The 15,770-nt window shown below is 41.6% G+C and overlaps 2 protein-coding genes across 12 annotated transcripts in view; one reads left to right on the forward strand and one right to left on the reverse strand.

Moving 5' to 3' along the window:
• Positions 1–727: 727 nt before the first annotated feature.
• Positions 728–10,890, reverse strand: lcmt1 (leucine carboxyl methyltransferase 1). 4 transcript variants are annotated; one of them, XM_036956011.1, is made up of 11 exons: positions 10,841–10,890; positions 6,714–6,805; positions 6,488–6,609; positions 6,301–6,377; positions 6,012–6,073; positions 5,799–5,901; positions 5,053–5,173; positions 4,843–4,944; positions 4,264–4,355; positions 2,706–2,803; positions 728–2,574 (listed from the first exon to the last, which is right to left on the reverse strand). In XM_036956011.1, the coding sequence occupies exons 1-11, from the start codon at positions 10,873–10,875 to the stop codon at positions 2,552–2,554; spliced, it is 927 nt and encodes a 308-aa protein (XP_036811906.1). In that variant the 5' UTR covers positions 10,876–10,890; the 3' UTR covers positions 728–2,551. The 4 variants fall into 4 exon arrangements, with proteins under 4 accessions (XP_036811906.1, XP_036811904.1, XP_036811905.1 ...); XM_036956009.1 differs by lacking the exon at positions 10,841–10,890 and adding an exon at positions 10,733–10,824; XM_036956010.1 differs by lacking the exon at positions 10,841–10,890 and adding an exon at positions 7,549–7,607.
• A 2,735-nt stretch (positions 10,891–13,625) lies between these two features.
• arhgap17a (Rho GTPase activating protein 17a) overlaps positions 13,626–15,770 on the forward strand; it is a 49,300-nt gene continuing 47,155 nt past the window's right edge. For 5 of the 8 annotated variants that reach the window (XM_036956001.1, XM_036956002.1, XM_036956004.1 and 2 more), the window contains exon 1: positions 13,626–14,162. In XM_036956001.1, the coding sequence (XP_036811896.1) occupies positions 14,110–14,162 (53 nt within the window). In that variant the 5' untranslated portion in view covers positions 13,626–14,109. The remainder of the gene's footprint in view (positions 14,163–15,770) is intronic. The other 3 variants (XM_036956003.1, XM_036956008.1, XM_036956007.1) reach the window with 2 other exon arrangements.

Here is a 15,770-nt window from a genome sequence, read left to right on the forward strand (position 1 = left end):
CTTAACAGAATAAAAAAATTCAGTAATCGGGATCCTAATCACAGCTGTCACCCTAGTGTTTGAGCTTCCACTTTCTCCAAGTAGGCCCAGAGTTTTCCCACTCTCCTAGCCCAGAGAGTTTTCCTGTTAGGACAAAAGTTTTCAGCACGACAGTAGGCTCCCACCCTTCAGCCATTCTAGTTTCGCTGTCTCCAGCTTTACTCAGCCCCTAGTCCGCTGCTCCGCCAGGTTCTCTGCCCCACTAGGTCTGCACTCTCTGCCTTTAGTTGGTTTAGTTGTTTCCTGACCCAGGGGGCCTGCTGTTTCCTCTGGGTGGCTGCCCTCCTCCTGCACTAAAATACCCTCTGTCCCTTGCACCTGGGAAACTTCCTGACCTCCTCTCTGGGCCCAGCCTGCCCCTGCCTACGGATCCTTAATGGGCTCCGCTACTGCTCCACCGTGGTAGCCTTTGCCTTACAATTTAAAATACTTTGATTGCCTGAGTGGTGAGTCACCAACGTCAGCCGCAGGCAGTATCCTGCCAATGACAGTTGTGGCTAATTCATGACTCTGGCACCAGAGGGACATTTTGTTGTTGTTGTCAGAGACCATGTACAACAACCATGTACAACCATATTCCTGTATTGTGATGGCAGCATCATGTTATGGGTATGTTTGCCATTGGCAGGGACTGTGGAGTTTGTCAAGATCAAAATAAATATGAAAGTAGCAAAGCCCAGATAAAATGTTTAAAGAAACCATGCCTCCTGAATTTATTTTTGCAGGACAATTACACAAAGTTGAATGCCAAAGACACACCAGATGGCTTTCCAATAGGTGGTGTTCCTGAATGTTCCAGTCTCTGTCCTGACATAAATCGGTGTGCGAATCAAAGACAAGATTTTAATATTGCTGTCCTTCAATGACCAACAAAATTTGCTGAGCTTGAGCAATTTTGACAAAAACAATGAATATAGTGGGGTTCGAAATTATTAACACCCTTGATAAAGATGAGCAATAATCACTCAATAAAATAAATAATTCAAATACTGAGATATTGTATGATAACAAATTTGTGAAATTATATGATGTAATATTAATACAATTGCTCAAGTAATATATTTTTTTAATAAATGTTGAAAGATGAAAAACCATAACTAACTGCAAATGCATCCAAGTTTATAGAGTCACAAACTTGTAGTCGTTGTGTGATAGGAATATGGGACCAAATACTGAACTATAACTACTTTATAAGACTCTTTAGGGGTGTCAATCATTTTGAACCCCCTACCTGAGGAAAAAAAGATATAACTCGTTAAACAAAATCTCTTTCTCTGAGCAATTATATTAGTATAAAACAATTCCCCAATATTATGAGCATTCAATAAAGCTCAATATTTGAAATATTTGATGCAGTGATTATTGCTCATCTCTATGAAGGGTGTACAAATGTTCAAACCCCACTGTATGTCACACTACTTTTTATTTATTTACAAGTCATTTGGAAAATGTTCTATAATTTGTAGGGTTGAGTACATAGGTAGGGAAAAAAGTAATTTAATAAATTTTTGGGGTTAAGTTTTAAGGCAGCAAAATGTGAAGACTGTGCAAGGGGTGTGAAGACTAACTAGACACTGTATATGTGTTATAAACATCTCTCTTCTATCACTGTCTTCAGTGCTCTAGTGCTGCTATCTGTATCCATACCACACTGTACACAAGGTCATATTGGGTTAATGTTTCTCTGTAAAACACAGGATCTGACCAGAAGGACATAAGGGTCTCAGAGGGTGACAAACTATTCAATGTGGAAATGACATCGACTTTCATGGCATCTAATGCAGTCTGTTGACCATAGGTAATGAAATGGAGGTCAGGTTTTCAAACACAAATATTAACAGCTTTATTCAACCTCTAGACCTGCATTGTCGTGTCATTGGTACTGTTGTATCACCTGCAAGAACTTGAAATGAGTTTGCTCTGATTGAAAATGCCACTCCTATTTCTTTGACTAGAATCCTTGTTACATGCAAATGTATCTATTGCTACCTTAAATCCAGCAATTTCCTAATTGAATCAAATAAATCTTTAAGTGCATTCAATGTATTAACTTTACATTTCTATTCGTAAGACACTATCGGTCTTGGCAATACATTTTTAGAGTTTTAATAATACATACACAATGGCACATTAAAAACTTGACCGGTACGTACCTGGCTTGTACTTTCTCCAACATCCAGCAAACCTTCTCAATGTGGTCTGAAGGTACATTAGAAACAATGAAATGAAGTCTAGGGATACTGCCCTTTCCAAAGTCTTGTCATTCATATCACACTTCCAGCACAAACTTCTATTTTCTTTCCCAAAAACATGCTGGGAGGCCGTGGGTGCACTTATGGGATGCAAAGGAAACACATTAAGTAGAATTCTGCTGATGCCAGAAGTTTCCCAGACTTTATTTGAAGCAAAGACAGACAGGACTGGAGTCTGATGTTAACGGGTTCCTTCTTCCTTACATGGTGGTGTTGATCACAGAGAAACAGGCTTAAGACAGTCGGTCCACAGTCCAGGTTCAGAAAGCAACTTGTGAGAGTCCTGGAACAAGCAGACGATAGTGTCATTGGTGATCTTATAAAGAACAGTGATATAAATTAAAAACAACGTTCTGTGTCCAAATGTAAAGACTTAAAAATAAACTTTGTGGCAGTACTCTAACCCATATGTACCTAGCTTGAGCTTGTCCTTGGTGGCCCAGCAGATACTGTAATGTTGGAGGAGCTGCTGCAGAAGTTCCTTCTCATCCAGAAATTCCAGACGCTCTATTCTGTATTAAAAAAAGATGGAGAAACTAAATAAAGAGTTGACATTTTTTTTAATTAAAAACTTGAGCTAAACCATGTGAAACTGACAACGGAGAAATAACATGATGCCTAATGTATTGAAAAGACTTCATACAACAGGTGGGTCTAATCCTGAATGCTGATTGGTTAAAAGCGCATTCCAGCCAGTGTCTATTCCACAAGTTACCACCGGCTAAATCTTTGACGTTAAAATGCCTATCTACTCTGTTCCATCTGACTGCACAATTGACTGTCTCATCAGCCCAGCCAGGGAAGTTAGAAACTTGATCTCCACTATAAAAACGTACACATTATCTCACATTTCTTTCAGACTAACATTTAGTTTTCAACAGCGGAGATTTGTATAAACCTTGCTGTCGGTCTCTCCGAAATGTTCTAATTTAGATTCCCCACTGTCCCATAGTAATGAATGTGTAGGGGTCGGGACGAGAGAGGCAGGCAGTGTTTCTCAGCCAGTCTAAAGCAATCAGCTGGCATCATTTTATGGATATATATACAAAGAATATACAATCGAAAAAAGGTCAAATGAAACGAAGTGCAGCTAGTTTGTAGTCTTTCCTGCTTCAGTTTGAAGTTGTGTCAGCTGTGTCCTCTGAACAGTGTCCTGACAAGAGAGCACATTTTCTATGCCAGGTAAAATCGTGCCTCATTAGCTCATTGTTATGGATGTATCCAAATAAATGTCACTAGAAAACAGCTTTAACAAATGCAGCTACTGTTGTTATTCTGTCTGCACTGTTGGACGTGACTAAGTTAACCAGCAAGGGATAAGAAAGTTGCCAGCAGGTATAGCAATGGAACATTTAGAACGAACGACTGGGTCGTGTCTGTAGATACAGAACGAAAAGACTGAACGACTGGGCCGCGTCTCTGGCAACCGAACCAATAGAACGAACGACCAGTCAGATTGGGTTGCAACCCTATATTTGTTTCGGGACTATATAAATAAAATACAATTTTATTGGTCACATACACATGTTTAGCAGATGTTATTGCGGTTGTAGCAAAATGCTTGTTTCTAGCTCCAACACTGCAGTAATATCTAACAATTTCACAATACACACAAATCTAAAGGAATGGAATTAAGAATATATAAATATTTGGATGAGTAATGTGGGAGCGGCAGACTAAAATACAGTAGAATAGAATACAGTATATACACACGAGATGAGTAATGCAAAATATGTAAACATTATAAAAGTGATTCTTGTGGAAGGATGAAATTGTATGAATCAATTTATCAAAATAACATTTTGATTGAAAATATCATTATTTGAATATGTTGTATAAAAGGAATAATGCCCTTGAAGCCAGTGTTTGGAGGATATACCGGCACGGTTTGCAGGCCGTCGACTGTCAACACCCGTGCCAATATATCCTCCAAAACACTGGCTTCTCTAGCATTAACACTTAAGTGTCTTACCTTGCCACGTCGTCCTGAGGTATAACACTGTACACAGTCATCATGTCCAGAGCATCTGCATTCTCCCAGCCCGTCTTTAGGAAGCGCTCCTTCTACAAATGCAAGCATGTTTTAATTCAGGACATGTCTTGCACAAAATCAACACTTGGGATTTGTTGTTTAATTGTTATGATTGAGTACATATATATGTTTGGGGTGACATTTGATCAAGTTTCAATACAGAATATTTACAAGCAAAGGATTTAAGTCATTATGACTGTGAAACTATCAAAAGGAAGCGAAACTCTTGACCAAGTGACCTCATAAGTCTTCGGCCCTGAGACCTTAAGTTTGGTACCACAGACAGAGATCTGGAGACTGACACAGCTGCTGTAAATACAGAATTGTAGTCTTCTAATCACACCCACTCAGCGTGTATACACCGTGTTTGCGTCACAAAGTGAACCTTATCTAACTGTGCTCCATAGTCACTGCTGCCTTCAGATTTATTTAGCTAATTCTGTAACGTCACTTCTGATCTAATACAAAGGTGTTTTAAAGTGTTGTTGTAAAGTTGCTGTACGGTTGAGGGTGCTGTACCTGCGTTTCCAGTGACTGACACACCTCCACTCCAGCCAGATTACACTGACGACGCTGAAGATTCTCAATCATCACCTGGCCAAAACGATCCAGCATGTTCACCTAGAAAGAGAGAGAAATAATTAGCAGAGACTCTCAGCAATATAGATGGAATCAGCAGAGGCATTCTATCTCGCCATAGTTCAGAGTCTGATCTTGTTCATCCTTTACCTGCTCATAGTTGACAAACATGGCTGTGTGGAAGGTGACTGAGGCCCAGTTCACCAGCTTGGATGACTGATCTGGAGTCATGTAGACCAGCACACACTCTGACAGGAACAACGTAGGCAACCTAGGAGAACAAAACATCCCCAAGTTAGAAAAAGCCAGAGGATTCCTAATCAGTTCTGAATCTGTGACATAAAACACCACATCCACAGAGCCTTTGGCACAAGTGGCAGACAAAACGTTTTCTAACGTCATTGAGGCTTGGCTGGTAGACCAGACCTCACAGGAAGAAGTTAATATATGCACTAAAACAATAAGCTCTCAGAAAAGCAGAACCCTTGGTTGACACTGGGCCAGTGGCTATGGCGGCTTTTCCAAGTCTCATAGGCTGAGATCAAAGGAGATGGGTCTCTTTGAAAGCGCAGGTGGGAAGGATGGAAAATCAAAGAGCACCCAAGTGTATGATCGTTGTCATCAGGAACTGACTGCCAAACACTCAGCCACGTCTGGCCAAGACCATAAATACGAGTTAGGTACAGGGAAAGAACACTGTCAGCCCAAGACATCAATAGACTGCCAAACATCCTACTGCAGCGCTACAGCAAAACTGGTGATCCACTGATACGGTTGGATACTGCTACCTCAAAAATGTCTAGACTCTTGCAAAGCTGTCCAACAAAATTAAATAAAAATAGTGCAACAGTGAATTCTAGGCCAAACATATTCAATATAATGTTATTTTCACTGACTCTGGGTTGAGGTGGAACTTCTTCAGTTTGTCATCTAGGCCTGGGATGTCCCTGAGGTCAGCACCGATGATGCAGTACCTGTCTGAGTCTAGGCTGTGGCCATCTGAAACAGACACAGACAATACAAATGACTAGGTGAAATGTTACCATAAGAGACAACTACATACAAGTATTATGTTGATTTGTATCAGCCAATGTCTTTTACTTCATTACCTAGTAATAGTGAGTCTGTGGAGTGGGTCTCAATGAGAGGTTTTGACAGTGGTGGTTTTGTCCTGAAGAGAAGGTTCACAACATTATAACTACACACTAAATTGTGTTTATTTTTAACAGATTAGCACAATACAAGTGTAGCTGGACAGACTATTTCCAAAAGTGTTTATAGACAGGCTCTGCTTCCCTCTACAGGTCAATTTCTGACATTACTGAGACCATCAAAACAAATTAAACCCAAAACTGATTTATATGAATTATTCTAAAGAGAAAAAGTAGAACGTCTTACTTTATGTTGTGTATTTTCCTGGCAGCAATCATTGGAAAGTCAACTTCAAAGTATTTTCTAGGCATGAGGTTTTCATCCTAAAAACATACAAATGACAAATGAAAGACAATGCAAGTAAAAACCAAGACCAAGCATGAATTGTACTCTAAGATGAATGCATTTCTTTAATGGGATTATTAGACTGTACCTTTAGCCTCCAGAAAGTGGTGTCCAGCCCTGCCCCCAGGTTCACTATCTGACAGTCACACTTTGTTTTCCTGAGGAAGGCATCCAGGAGGTGGTTCATTCCCTGCACGCGGGCATAGTAACCTAACAGAGGACAACAAAGATTTAGTAATACAGTATTAAGCAAGCCTTCTTCACGCCAAATTTTTTTATGAATGTGTTTTTGTCTCTGGCCAACATTCACTTGCCTCGGTTAATTTCTGGAGCTTTTCGTTCCCCTACCGACCTCACAAAATACTGGACATAGGGGTCCGTCCAGTAGCCTTTACTGGTTGCATATCTGAAAATCAAACAAATGGTAAGTATTGCATGTTCAAACGCAGTATAAAAAAATACTACACTCCCATTTATGAAATAAGTCTTATTGAATATGGTTGTGTCATTTACTGGGTAAAATCTGAATAAATACTAATGGCAAGCTGATTATTTATGCCACCACTATGTGGTTCAATAGATACACTTTTCATGTTGCTGGTAAGCAGGTGGCTACAACTGGGGGAGGCAATTGACGTGTTGCAAACGCACAGCAACCATGTTGCAATTCTGATCACCTAGCTAAGCAGCAGCTTGTACATGTTATGAATCTAGCTAGCTAGCTACCTTTTGCATGTCGTTGCATCGTCACAAGTCGACCTCACTGCTTCGTCGGCAGTGTCTAAATCTGTGAAGGGTTGTCGGGCAGCCATCTAACAGTTTCACACCTCATACAAAAGTCCCTGTTGTTGATATTTAAAAAGAAAACGGTATTCTCTGCAACACCAAATGCATCAGCTGTTCCAATGTGGCTAACGTTAGCTAGTTGCTAACACTGTATAACTTTGACCGTAGCTTTGAAGCCAGGCAAAACAACTTGACCAGCCGGTTGGTGAAACTCTATAGTAGATGGACGAATTGATATAAGAAGCAGTTAAATAATTTAACTACCGTCACATAACATATGCAAGAAATTCTGTTAAATTGGCATTATTTAGATACCACTGCTCAGCTGAAGGAGCTTGCCAGGCTTCAACATCCGGTACCTACAATGTATGTGTTCTTCTTCGATGAGGTTTAAGAGCGGTTGGCATCCTATAAATGTTGCATTACCGCCACCTACTAGACTGGAGTACAACTCCCTTATACCTTGCTTGAAAATAAATAAATAAACAAATACCCTACCATCTAACACTACACACACACAAATAATAAAAAATAACACCACCCTAATCCACTATTTAAATATATTTAGTCCTACTTCAGGCCAACAACCTGAAATGAGACACCACCACTTAACACCCCCCAAAGCTTTCCCTTGCCCTCCATTTGGAGGGCCCTCCAAATCTGACCATAATACTATAGTCCTGATTCCTGATTCAAGCTAAAAATGAAAGCAGGAAGCACAAGTGACTTGGTCTACAAAAAAAGTGGTCAGATGAAGCAGATGCTAAGCTACAGGAATGTTTGGCTAGCACAGACATGAATAGGTTCCTGGACTTCTCCGATGGCACTGAGGACTACACCACATCAGTAACTGGCTTCATCAATAAGTGCATCGATGACGTCGTCCCCACAATGACTGTACGTACATACCCTAACCAGAAGCCATGGATTACATTAAGCACTCGCACTGAGCTAAAGGGTAGAGCTGCCGCTTTCAAGGAGCGGGACTCTTACCCGGAAGTTTATAAGAAATCCCGCTATGCCCTCCGACGAACTATCAAACAGGCAAAGCGTCAATACAGGACTAAGATCGAATTGTACTACACCGGCTCCTATTAGACTACAAAGAGAAGCACAGCCAAGAGCTGCCCAGTGACACGAGCCTACCAGATGAGCCAAATAACTTTATGCTCACTTGTGCCCAAGAACACTAAGGTAACCTGCCTAAACGACTACAACCCATAGCACTCACGTCTGCAGCCATGAAATGTTTTGAAAGGCTGGTCATGACTCACACCAACTCCATTATCCCAGAAACCCTACACCCACGCCAAAATTGCATACCACCCCAACAGATGATGCAATTTCTATTGCACTCCACACTGCCCTTTCACACCAAGATAAAAGGAACACCCATGTTAGAATGCTATTCATTGACTACAGCTCAGAGTTCAACACCAATCTCAGCGCTAAGCTAAGGACCCTGGGACTAAACACCTTCCTCTGCAACTGGATCCTGGACTTCCTAACGGGCCGCCCCCAGGTGGTAAGGGCAGGTAGCAACACATCCGCCACGCTGATCCTCAACACAGGATCCTGATCCTCAGGGGTGCGTGCTCAGTCCCCTCCTGTACTCCCTGTTCACTCATGACTGCACGGCCAGGCATAAACTCCAACACCATCACTAAGTTTGCCGATGACACAACAGTGCTAGGCCTGGTCACCGACAACAATGAGACAGCCTATAGGGAGGTTGTCAGAGACCTGACTGTGTGGTGCAAGGACAACAACCTCTCCCTCAACGTGATCAAGACAGAGGAGATGATTGTGGACTACAGGAAAAGGAGGACCGAGCACACCCCCATTCTCATCGACGGGGCTGTAGTGGAGCAGGTTGAGAGCTTCAAGTTCCTTCGACAACAAACTAACATGGTCCAAGCACACCAAGACAGTGGTGAAGAGGGCATGACAAAACCTATTCCCCTCAGGAGACTGAAAAGATTTGGCATGGGTCCTCAGATCCTCAAAAGGTTTTACAGCTGCACCATCGAGAGCATCCTGACGGGTTGCATCACTGACTGGTATGGCAACTGCTCGGCCTCCGACCGCAAGGCACCACAGAGGGTAGTGCGTACGGCCCAGTACATCACTGGGGCCAAGCTTCTTGCCACCCAGGACCTCTATACCAGGCAGTGTCAGAAGAAGGCCCTAAAACTTGTCAAAGACTCCAGCCACCCTAGTCATAGACTGTTCCCTTGGTACCGCACGGCAAGTGGTATTGGAGCACCAAGTCAAGGTTCAAGAGGCTTCTAAACAGCTTCTACCCCCAAGCCATAAGACTCCTGAACATCTAATCAAATGGCTACCCAGACTGTTTGTACCCCCCCTTTCTATGCTGATGCTGCTCTCGGTTATTATCTATGCATAGTCACTTTAATAACTCTACCTACATGTACACACTACCTCAATTACCTCGACACCGGTGTCCCTGCACATTGACTCTGTACTGGTACCCCCAGTATATAGCCCTACTATTGTTATTTACTGCTTCTCTTTAAGTATTTGTTACTTATTATTTTTGCAGGGTATTTTCTTAAAACTGCATTGTTGGTTAAGGGCTTGTAAGTAAGCATTTCACTGTAAGGTCTACCTTTTGTATTAGGCGCATGTGACAAATACAAATGTATTTGATTTGATTTAATTTAACTCTTCTGATGTCAAGTCTCACACACCCAAATACCTCCCTGCAGCTGCCACCACAACCTCAATTTTCTGAGACTTACGTTCCATCCCTGCAGTACAGTTGATAACCATTGCTATCAATGCTAAAAATCCAATCTTACTGAAACATATATCACTTGTTGGCCTATCTCTCTGTACTGGCACAGATCTACTACTCACAACACTCCTCTCAGGATCCCTCCCCCTTGACCCATCTTCCTCTACTTTCTTCACTGCCTCAGTATATGACAACTTCTTCACTCCTCTAACCCTGGAAACCTTAACCTGCCTCTTTCACATGGGACATTTCTGATCTCCAGCCCCATGGGCACCCCTACAATTAACACATACCAATACTTTCCCCAATGCTACACATTCCTTTGTCTCATGCACTTCTGTACACTTCTCACACCTAGGGACCTCCCTCCTACACACTGCTGCCACATGCCCATAAGCTTGGCACCGCTAACAACGTAATTTATTCGGCACAAAAGCTCGTACAGGATAACATATATCCTATCATCACTTTGTTGGGCAAAGACTTAACATCAAAACCCAAAAGAACAGACAATGACACTTCTGTTTCACCACTCACGCCACCATGTCTGCGTCGCACCAAACGGCGAGCATCTTCCCCTTCAGTTGGTCAACTTTGACATTTACTGCTACCCCAGTATTCACTCCTTTCAATGGCGCCCTTTTCTTGAGAGCAAAACAATTCACATTTCAACCTCATTCACTTCCATTTCTCACCCTGTCTTCAGCTCACTCTGCTTACACGTTCTACCATTCTTCTTTAACAAACCATCTCCCTTTTTCCAGACATTTTTAACCAACTCAAGCTCACCCTCTTCCTCCCTCCCTCTCAGACCTCCTCTGCCTCTCCTTTTCCCTCCATTCCTTCTCCGTATTCCAAGTAAACATCTCCTTATGATAATACTGTACTTCTCCTGACATGCATCTTGTTTTTGCCTTCTGAAGGGACGCCATTTAACCAGTTGTCACAATCTCCGTACAATCAGCACAAACCCCTCGGGATGTAGCGCTCAACAGTACATCCCACTTGTAAAGCAGCCGCCTCGTCTTGATGTTCTTCTCTATCAAAAGCTACCGCAAAGCATTTTCCATTTCAAACAAGCGCGCTCTTCCAACCACCATCCACCGTCTTGCTTCATCGGAACTTGGGCTCCGGTGTATGTGTCCCACAATGCAACGCTGTATTCATTTTCTAACGTTTTCATTGTCCTACTCTCTAGCCGCCACAACCAATAAATTAAATGCATTATAATGACATCAGATAACCTCTCAACAGATCTGGGATTGTCATTTTAGATGCATCAAATTTCATTGGGATTGTTATGATGTTACACGTATATTTTATCTCTATGGTATTAAGTATGGGTCAGTTATAGAAATAACATTTGACAGGGGTTTTGATCATGTTGACTTCAATTAAAGACATCTAGTTTTGTGCATGTAATAATGACATTTAGTGTAATGCCAAGCTTGGTGAGCTCGGCCTCGAGGGCAAGTGTAAATCTGGTTGACACCTAACTCATGATTTGCGTCAGCCAGGCTATGCAAGTGGTGCCAATCCAAATGGAATTGGATCAATAAAGAATGGCAGCCATACTAATAAATGATCCATACTCCCCGTGGCCATGGCTACTTTATCAGTAAAACCTGTCTCTCTCCTCTGTTTTTCTTATCTTCTTTTCTCTCCTTCAAGATTATTTTAATGAATGGAATTGTTTTACATTTTTCCTGAGGAATCAGATGACACCACATGTTCATTAGGGCTGAATATTTTCCCGGGATATTTTCGAAATGTTTCATCCCGAGAATAAATAGGGCTGAACTTTTCTCCCGGGTAACCCACTATTTCCCGCCAAAACAGGAAGTGCCATTCAAAAGCATTATAAAGTATTTAAATATGTCTGGATTTGATTAAAGCTTTGATCAGCATGAAAATTCAAACCTGATACTACCTGAGCCTGATGAGCCATATATTAAATACATTTTACTAGCCCTACATGAACAACATTTAATGTTAATGAGCCCAAGCCCAAAAAAGGCCAAATGATTGTGCTGTTATCCAATACATAGCCTATATGATATAGGCTACTGCGCATTACGCACGACAGAAAAACATGAAAGCCCATAGATGTAACTAGCTATATGCTCTCTTGGGTAAATACATGAATCAGTAGGCTAATCTTTTTGAGTGTGAACTGTGTTACTGTACTGTATTTTACAGTAATGTATGGACTGGAATTACGCACATAGTTCAAACCATGATAAAGCAAAAGAGAACCTACAAAGTTACAAGTATAGGCTAGCGAATTTTATTTCATTTTTGTATAATTAGTAGGCTGATGCATATATATTTCCCCTAATGTTATTAGCCTACCTCTTCTTTCTCTCTCTATTGTTGCTTCAGCCCTCCCCGCTTTAAACAGTTACATTACATACGTTCCCTTGTCCGTATCTTCATCATTCTAATGACACCCTTGAATAATACAGGACTAGAATTAGATGCAGAATGCTTTGACTTCTCTTCACAAAGATTGATTGAATGGTTATGGGTCGGAATAAATAACTGCTATAACCTATCCCCCATCTCGCGTTCACTCTTCCTTCAAACTACCGGAGAGTTCCATTGGCTGCTGTATTTACAAAGACACCCGGTGGAACCAAACATGTAAAATGTGGACTCATCAAACCAAAGTACAGATTTCCACCGGTCTAATGTCAATTGCTTGTGTTTCTTGGCCCAAGCAAGTCTCTTCTTCTTATTGGTGTCCTTTAGTCGTGATTTCTTCGCAGCAATTCGACCATGAAGGCCTGATTCACGCAGTCTCCTCTGAACAGTTGATGTTGAGATGTGTCTGTTACTTGAACTCTGTGAAGCATTTATTTGGGCTGCAATTTCTGAGGCTGGTAACTCTAATTAACTTTCTTTCCTGTGACAGTCCTCATGAAAGCCAGTTCATCATAGCGCTTGATAGTTTTTGCGACTGCACTTGAAACAACTTTTACAATTCTTGACATTTTCCGCATTGACTGAACTTCATGTCTTAAAGTCATTATGGACTGTCATTTTTTTTTGCTTATTTGAGTTATTCTTGCCATAATATGGACTTGGTCTGTCTTCTGTATCTGTGTCTTCTCCTTGTCACAACACAACGTTTGGCTCAAACACATTAAGAAGGAAATAAATTCCACAAATGAACTATTAACAAGGCACACCTGTTAATTGAAATGCATTCCAGGTGACTACCTCATGAAGCTGGTTGAGAGAATGCCAAGCGTGTGCAAAGCTGTCATCAAGGCAAAGGGTGGCTTCTTACAAAATATATTTTGATTTGTTTAACTCTTTTTTTTGGTTACTACATGATTCCATGTGTGTTATTTCATAGTTTTGATGTCTTCAATATTATTCTACAATGTAGAAAATAGTAAAACAATAAAGAAAAACCCTTGAATGAGTAGGTGTGTCCAAACTTTTGACTGGTACTGTATGTCATTGAATAACAGTTTGATATTTCAACTCAACTGACTGTTTTAATAGGTATGGGTAAATGTTACTGTATACTTCTGTAGGCATGTTCAATGTCTTCATGATCACAATTCTAGTGAGGTTGTGAGGTCAGTGCAAATTATTGCAGTACTGTATTGTATCACGGGAGCGAGCAAGATTACTTTCGTAAACTAGCCCAAATTACACAGTCTGCACATTTAGCAGTGCTGGGGATGGTGTTAGACGGATGGATGCTTTTGCTACGTATACTTCCTGCCACCCATTCAACGCCCTCAGCTTGTGCTGGCAAAGAGGGGAGAGGTGTGCTGCAAGCTGGTTGGGAAAAGCGGTCGACGTTGAGTAGCCAGCCAGATATTCAGCAATGTAAAGGCTGCAACCAGTCAGTGGAACTCTGGATAGCTTTTTGATCATATCAGCTTTAACCATGTCGTCAGCTTGCGAGGGAATAGCTTTTTTCTGAAACAAGTACTTGAAGGCTAGACTAAACTTGCTAAAAAGTGACTAGCCACAGTAAGTTAGCTATTTTAATTGGTTCATAGCTTAGCTAGCTGCAAGCTAATCTTCGACAAAAAGCTAGCTGGGTATTGTGAACTTCATGACCAACCTCGTCTGATGAAGCACATCGCAGGAGTTACTTTTCCAGCTCTAAAACGTCGCAAGACTCCACTGGAGAAGGACGCAAAATGAAGAAACAGTTCAATCGGATGAAACAACTCGCCAACCAAACAGTTGGCAGGCAAGTAATGTTGGCTGTTGTTAAATTTAGCTAGCTAACGTTAGCTAGTTTTGTCTTTATTGCGGCGTTGGGGGTAGGGATGTTGCCCTGATTTTCTATGGCGTTCGTATGCCGTATTGTCAGTTCAGTTGGCTAGAAAATAAATGTTTAATATCAATAACGGGTCATGTCAAGGCTAGAGCTAACGTGAATGTTGTCCCATTTAATTTGGAGCTTTGTTCATCGAGGGAAAAGTGGTGAGGTTTCCTAAACAGTTCACATCTGTTGCTTGCTTATGAACGGTTTATGCCATGGCTGGAAGTCTAAACGTGATGCTAAATTCACCGTGAAACATCTCTTCGCCAGCATGCATATCGCACATTTACATCGGTAAACGGCCAGATTTGCACATCGTCTACTGCTGAGCTTAAAGACATTTGACAGCTGTTATCCAAGGACTGTGACGACGACCTACTTCACGTGGCCGAGCCACAAATGGCTTACGCTGGAAATGGTACAAAAAGTGCATGCCCTGCAACAGTTTTTGTCCCCAATTTAACTGACATTAACCTGGCTGGTTATTCATGCAACAATTTCATGCGAATACATTAACGTTACCTGACGCATGAAAACAATCACGTCCGGGCTGATGGAAAGGTGAAGTGCCGGAACAATTGTATTAATGCAATTTGTTCGTTCGACATGGTGGGATATTTTTGTGTCGGTAAAATGTATCATGCGAGAAATGGCAGTGGAAACGCCTTCATGCCAAATATTGATATAATAACCATCATATCGAAGTAGACTTGGGAGTCACGCTATGATATGTTGTGTGGTCCTCCCACTATGACTCGGGAAAGCATGCAGTTTATTAGGCTACAGATGAAGTAAATGGTGAACTTCACAGGGTGGTGAATGTGCAAGGTGATGAGCTTGATGCTCCTTTCCAATAAATATCGAGGGTCTTATTCTGGTGACATGATGATCAATGCTTGGCCTCCGTTTGGTAAATACAAGTAATATCGCTGTTATCCATAATAATCTCATACTGTAGGTTGGTAGTCTACCCGTACTGTATCTGCTAGCTGTTGCCTAGAGCTCATGTACCAAGACCAGAGTGGGCACATTTGCTACTGGATATAGCGCAAGTTTTTGTGTCAAACGTCAGCAGAGTTGAAAATGCGATGGAAACCAATTTAACGCACAGGCGTTTATCCACAAAAATGTAGTTCGATGGAAACATCTCTGGTGGGAAAATGCTCATTGTTTTATGAAGATTTTAGAATATTCACATGAAAATCTGTCTGAAATTGGATGGATTCCTACCTAGTGAAGATATTCAAGCAATGTTTTGGGATGCCAGTCCATCAGTGAGTCACCAGTCCTCCAGCTCTGTTGGCTGGCCATGTCACTTCAATGCCATGTCAGCCTAATCTGCTGAGGTAGCCAGGATGAGTGATCAAGTTCATATTAACTGATGCTAACCAAGAGATAACATCCTTGTTTACCCTTGTGTGGCTCAAAAGAGCACAGGTGTGCTTGCGGTAGAAGGCCCCCGGAACAGTTTCACCTCTAGTACTTATGGGGAGGGGGGGGGGGGGGCACTAAACGATCAAATAATGGAGCCAC

Source organism: Oncorhynchus mykiss, chromosome 20 (genome assembly GCF_013265735.2).
Source record: "Oncorhynchus mykiss isolate Arlee chromosome 20, USDA_OmykA_1.1, whole genome shotgun sequence".
NCBI lineage: Eukaryota > Metazoa > Chordata > Actinopteri > Salmoniformes > Salmonidae > Oncorhynchus > Oncorhynchus mykiss.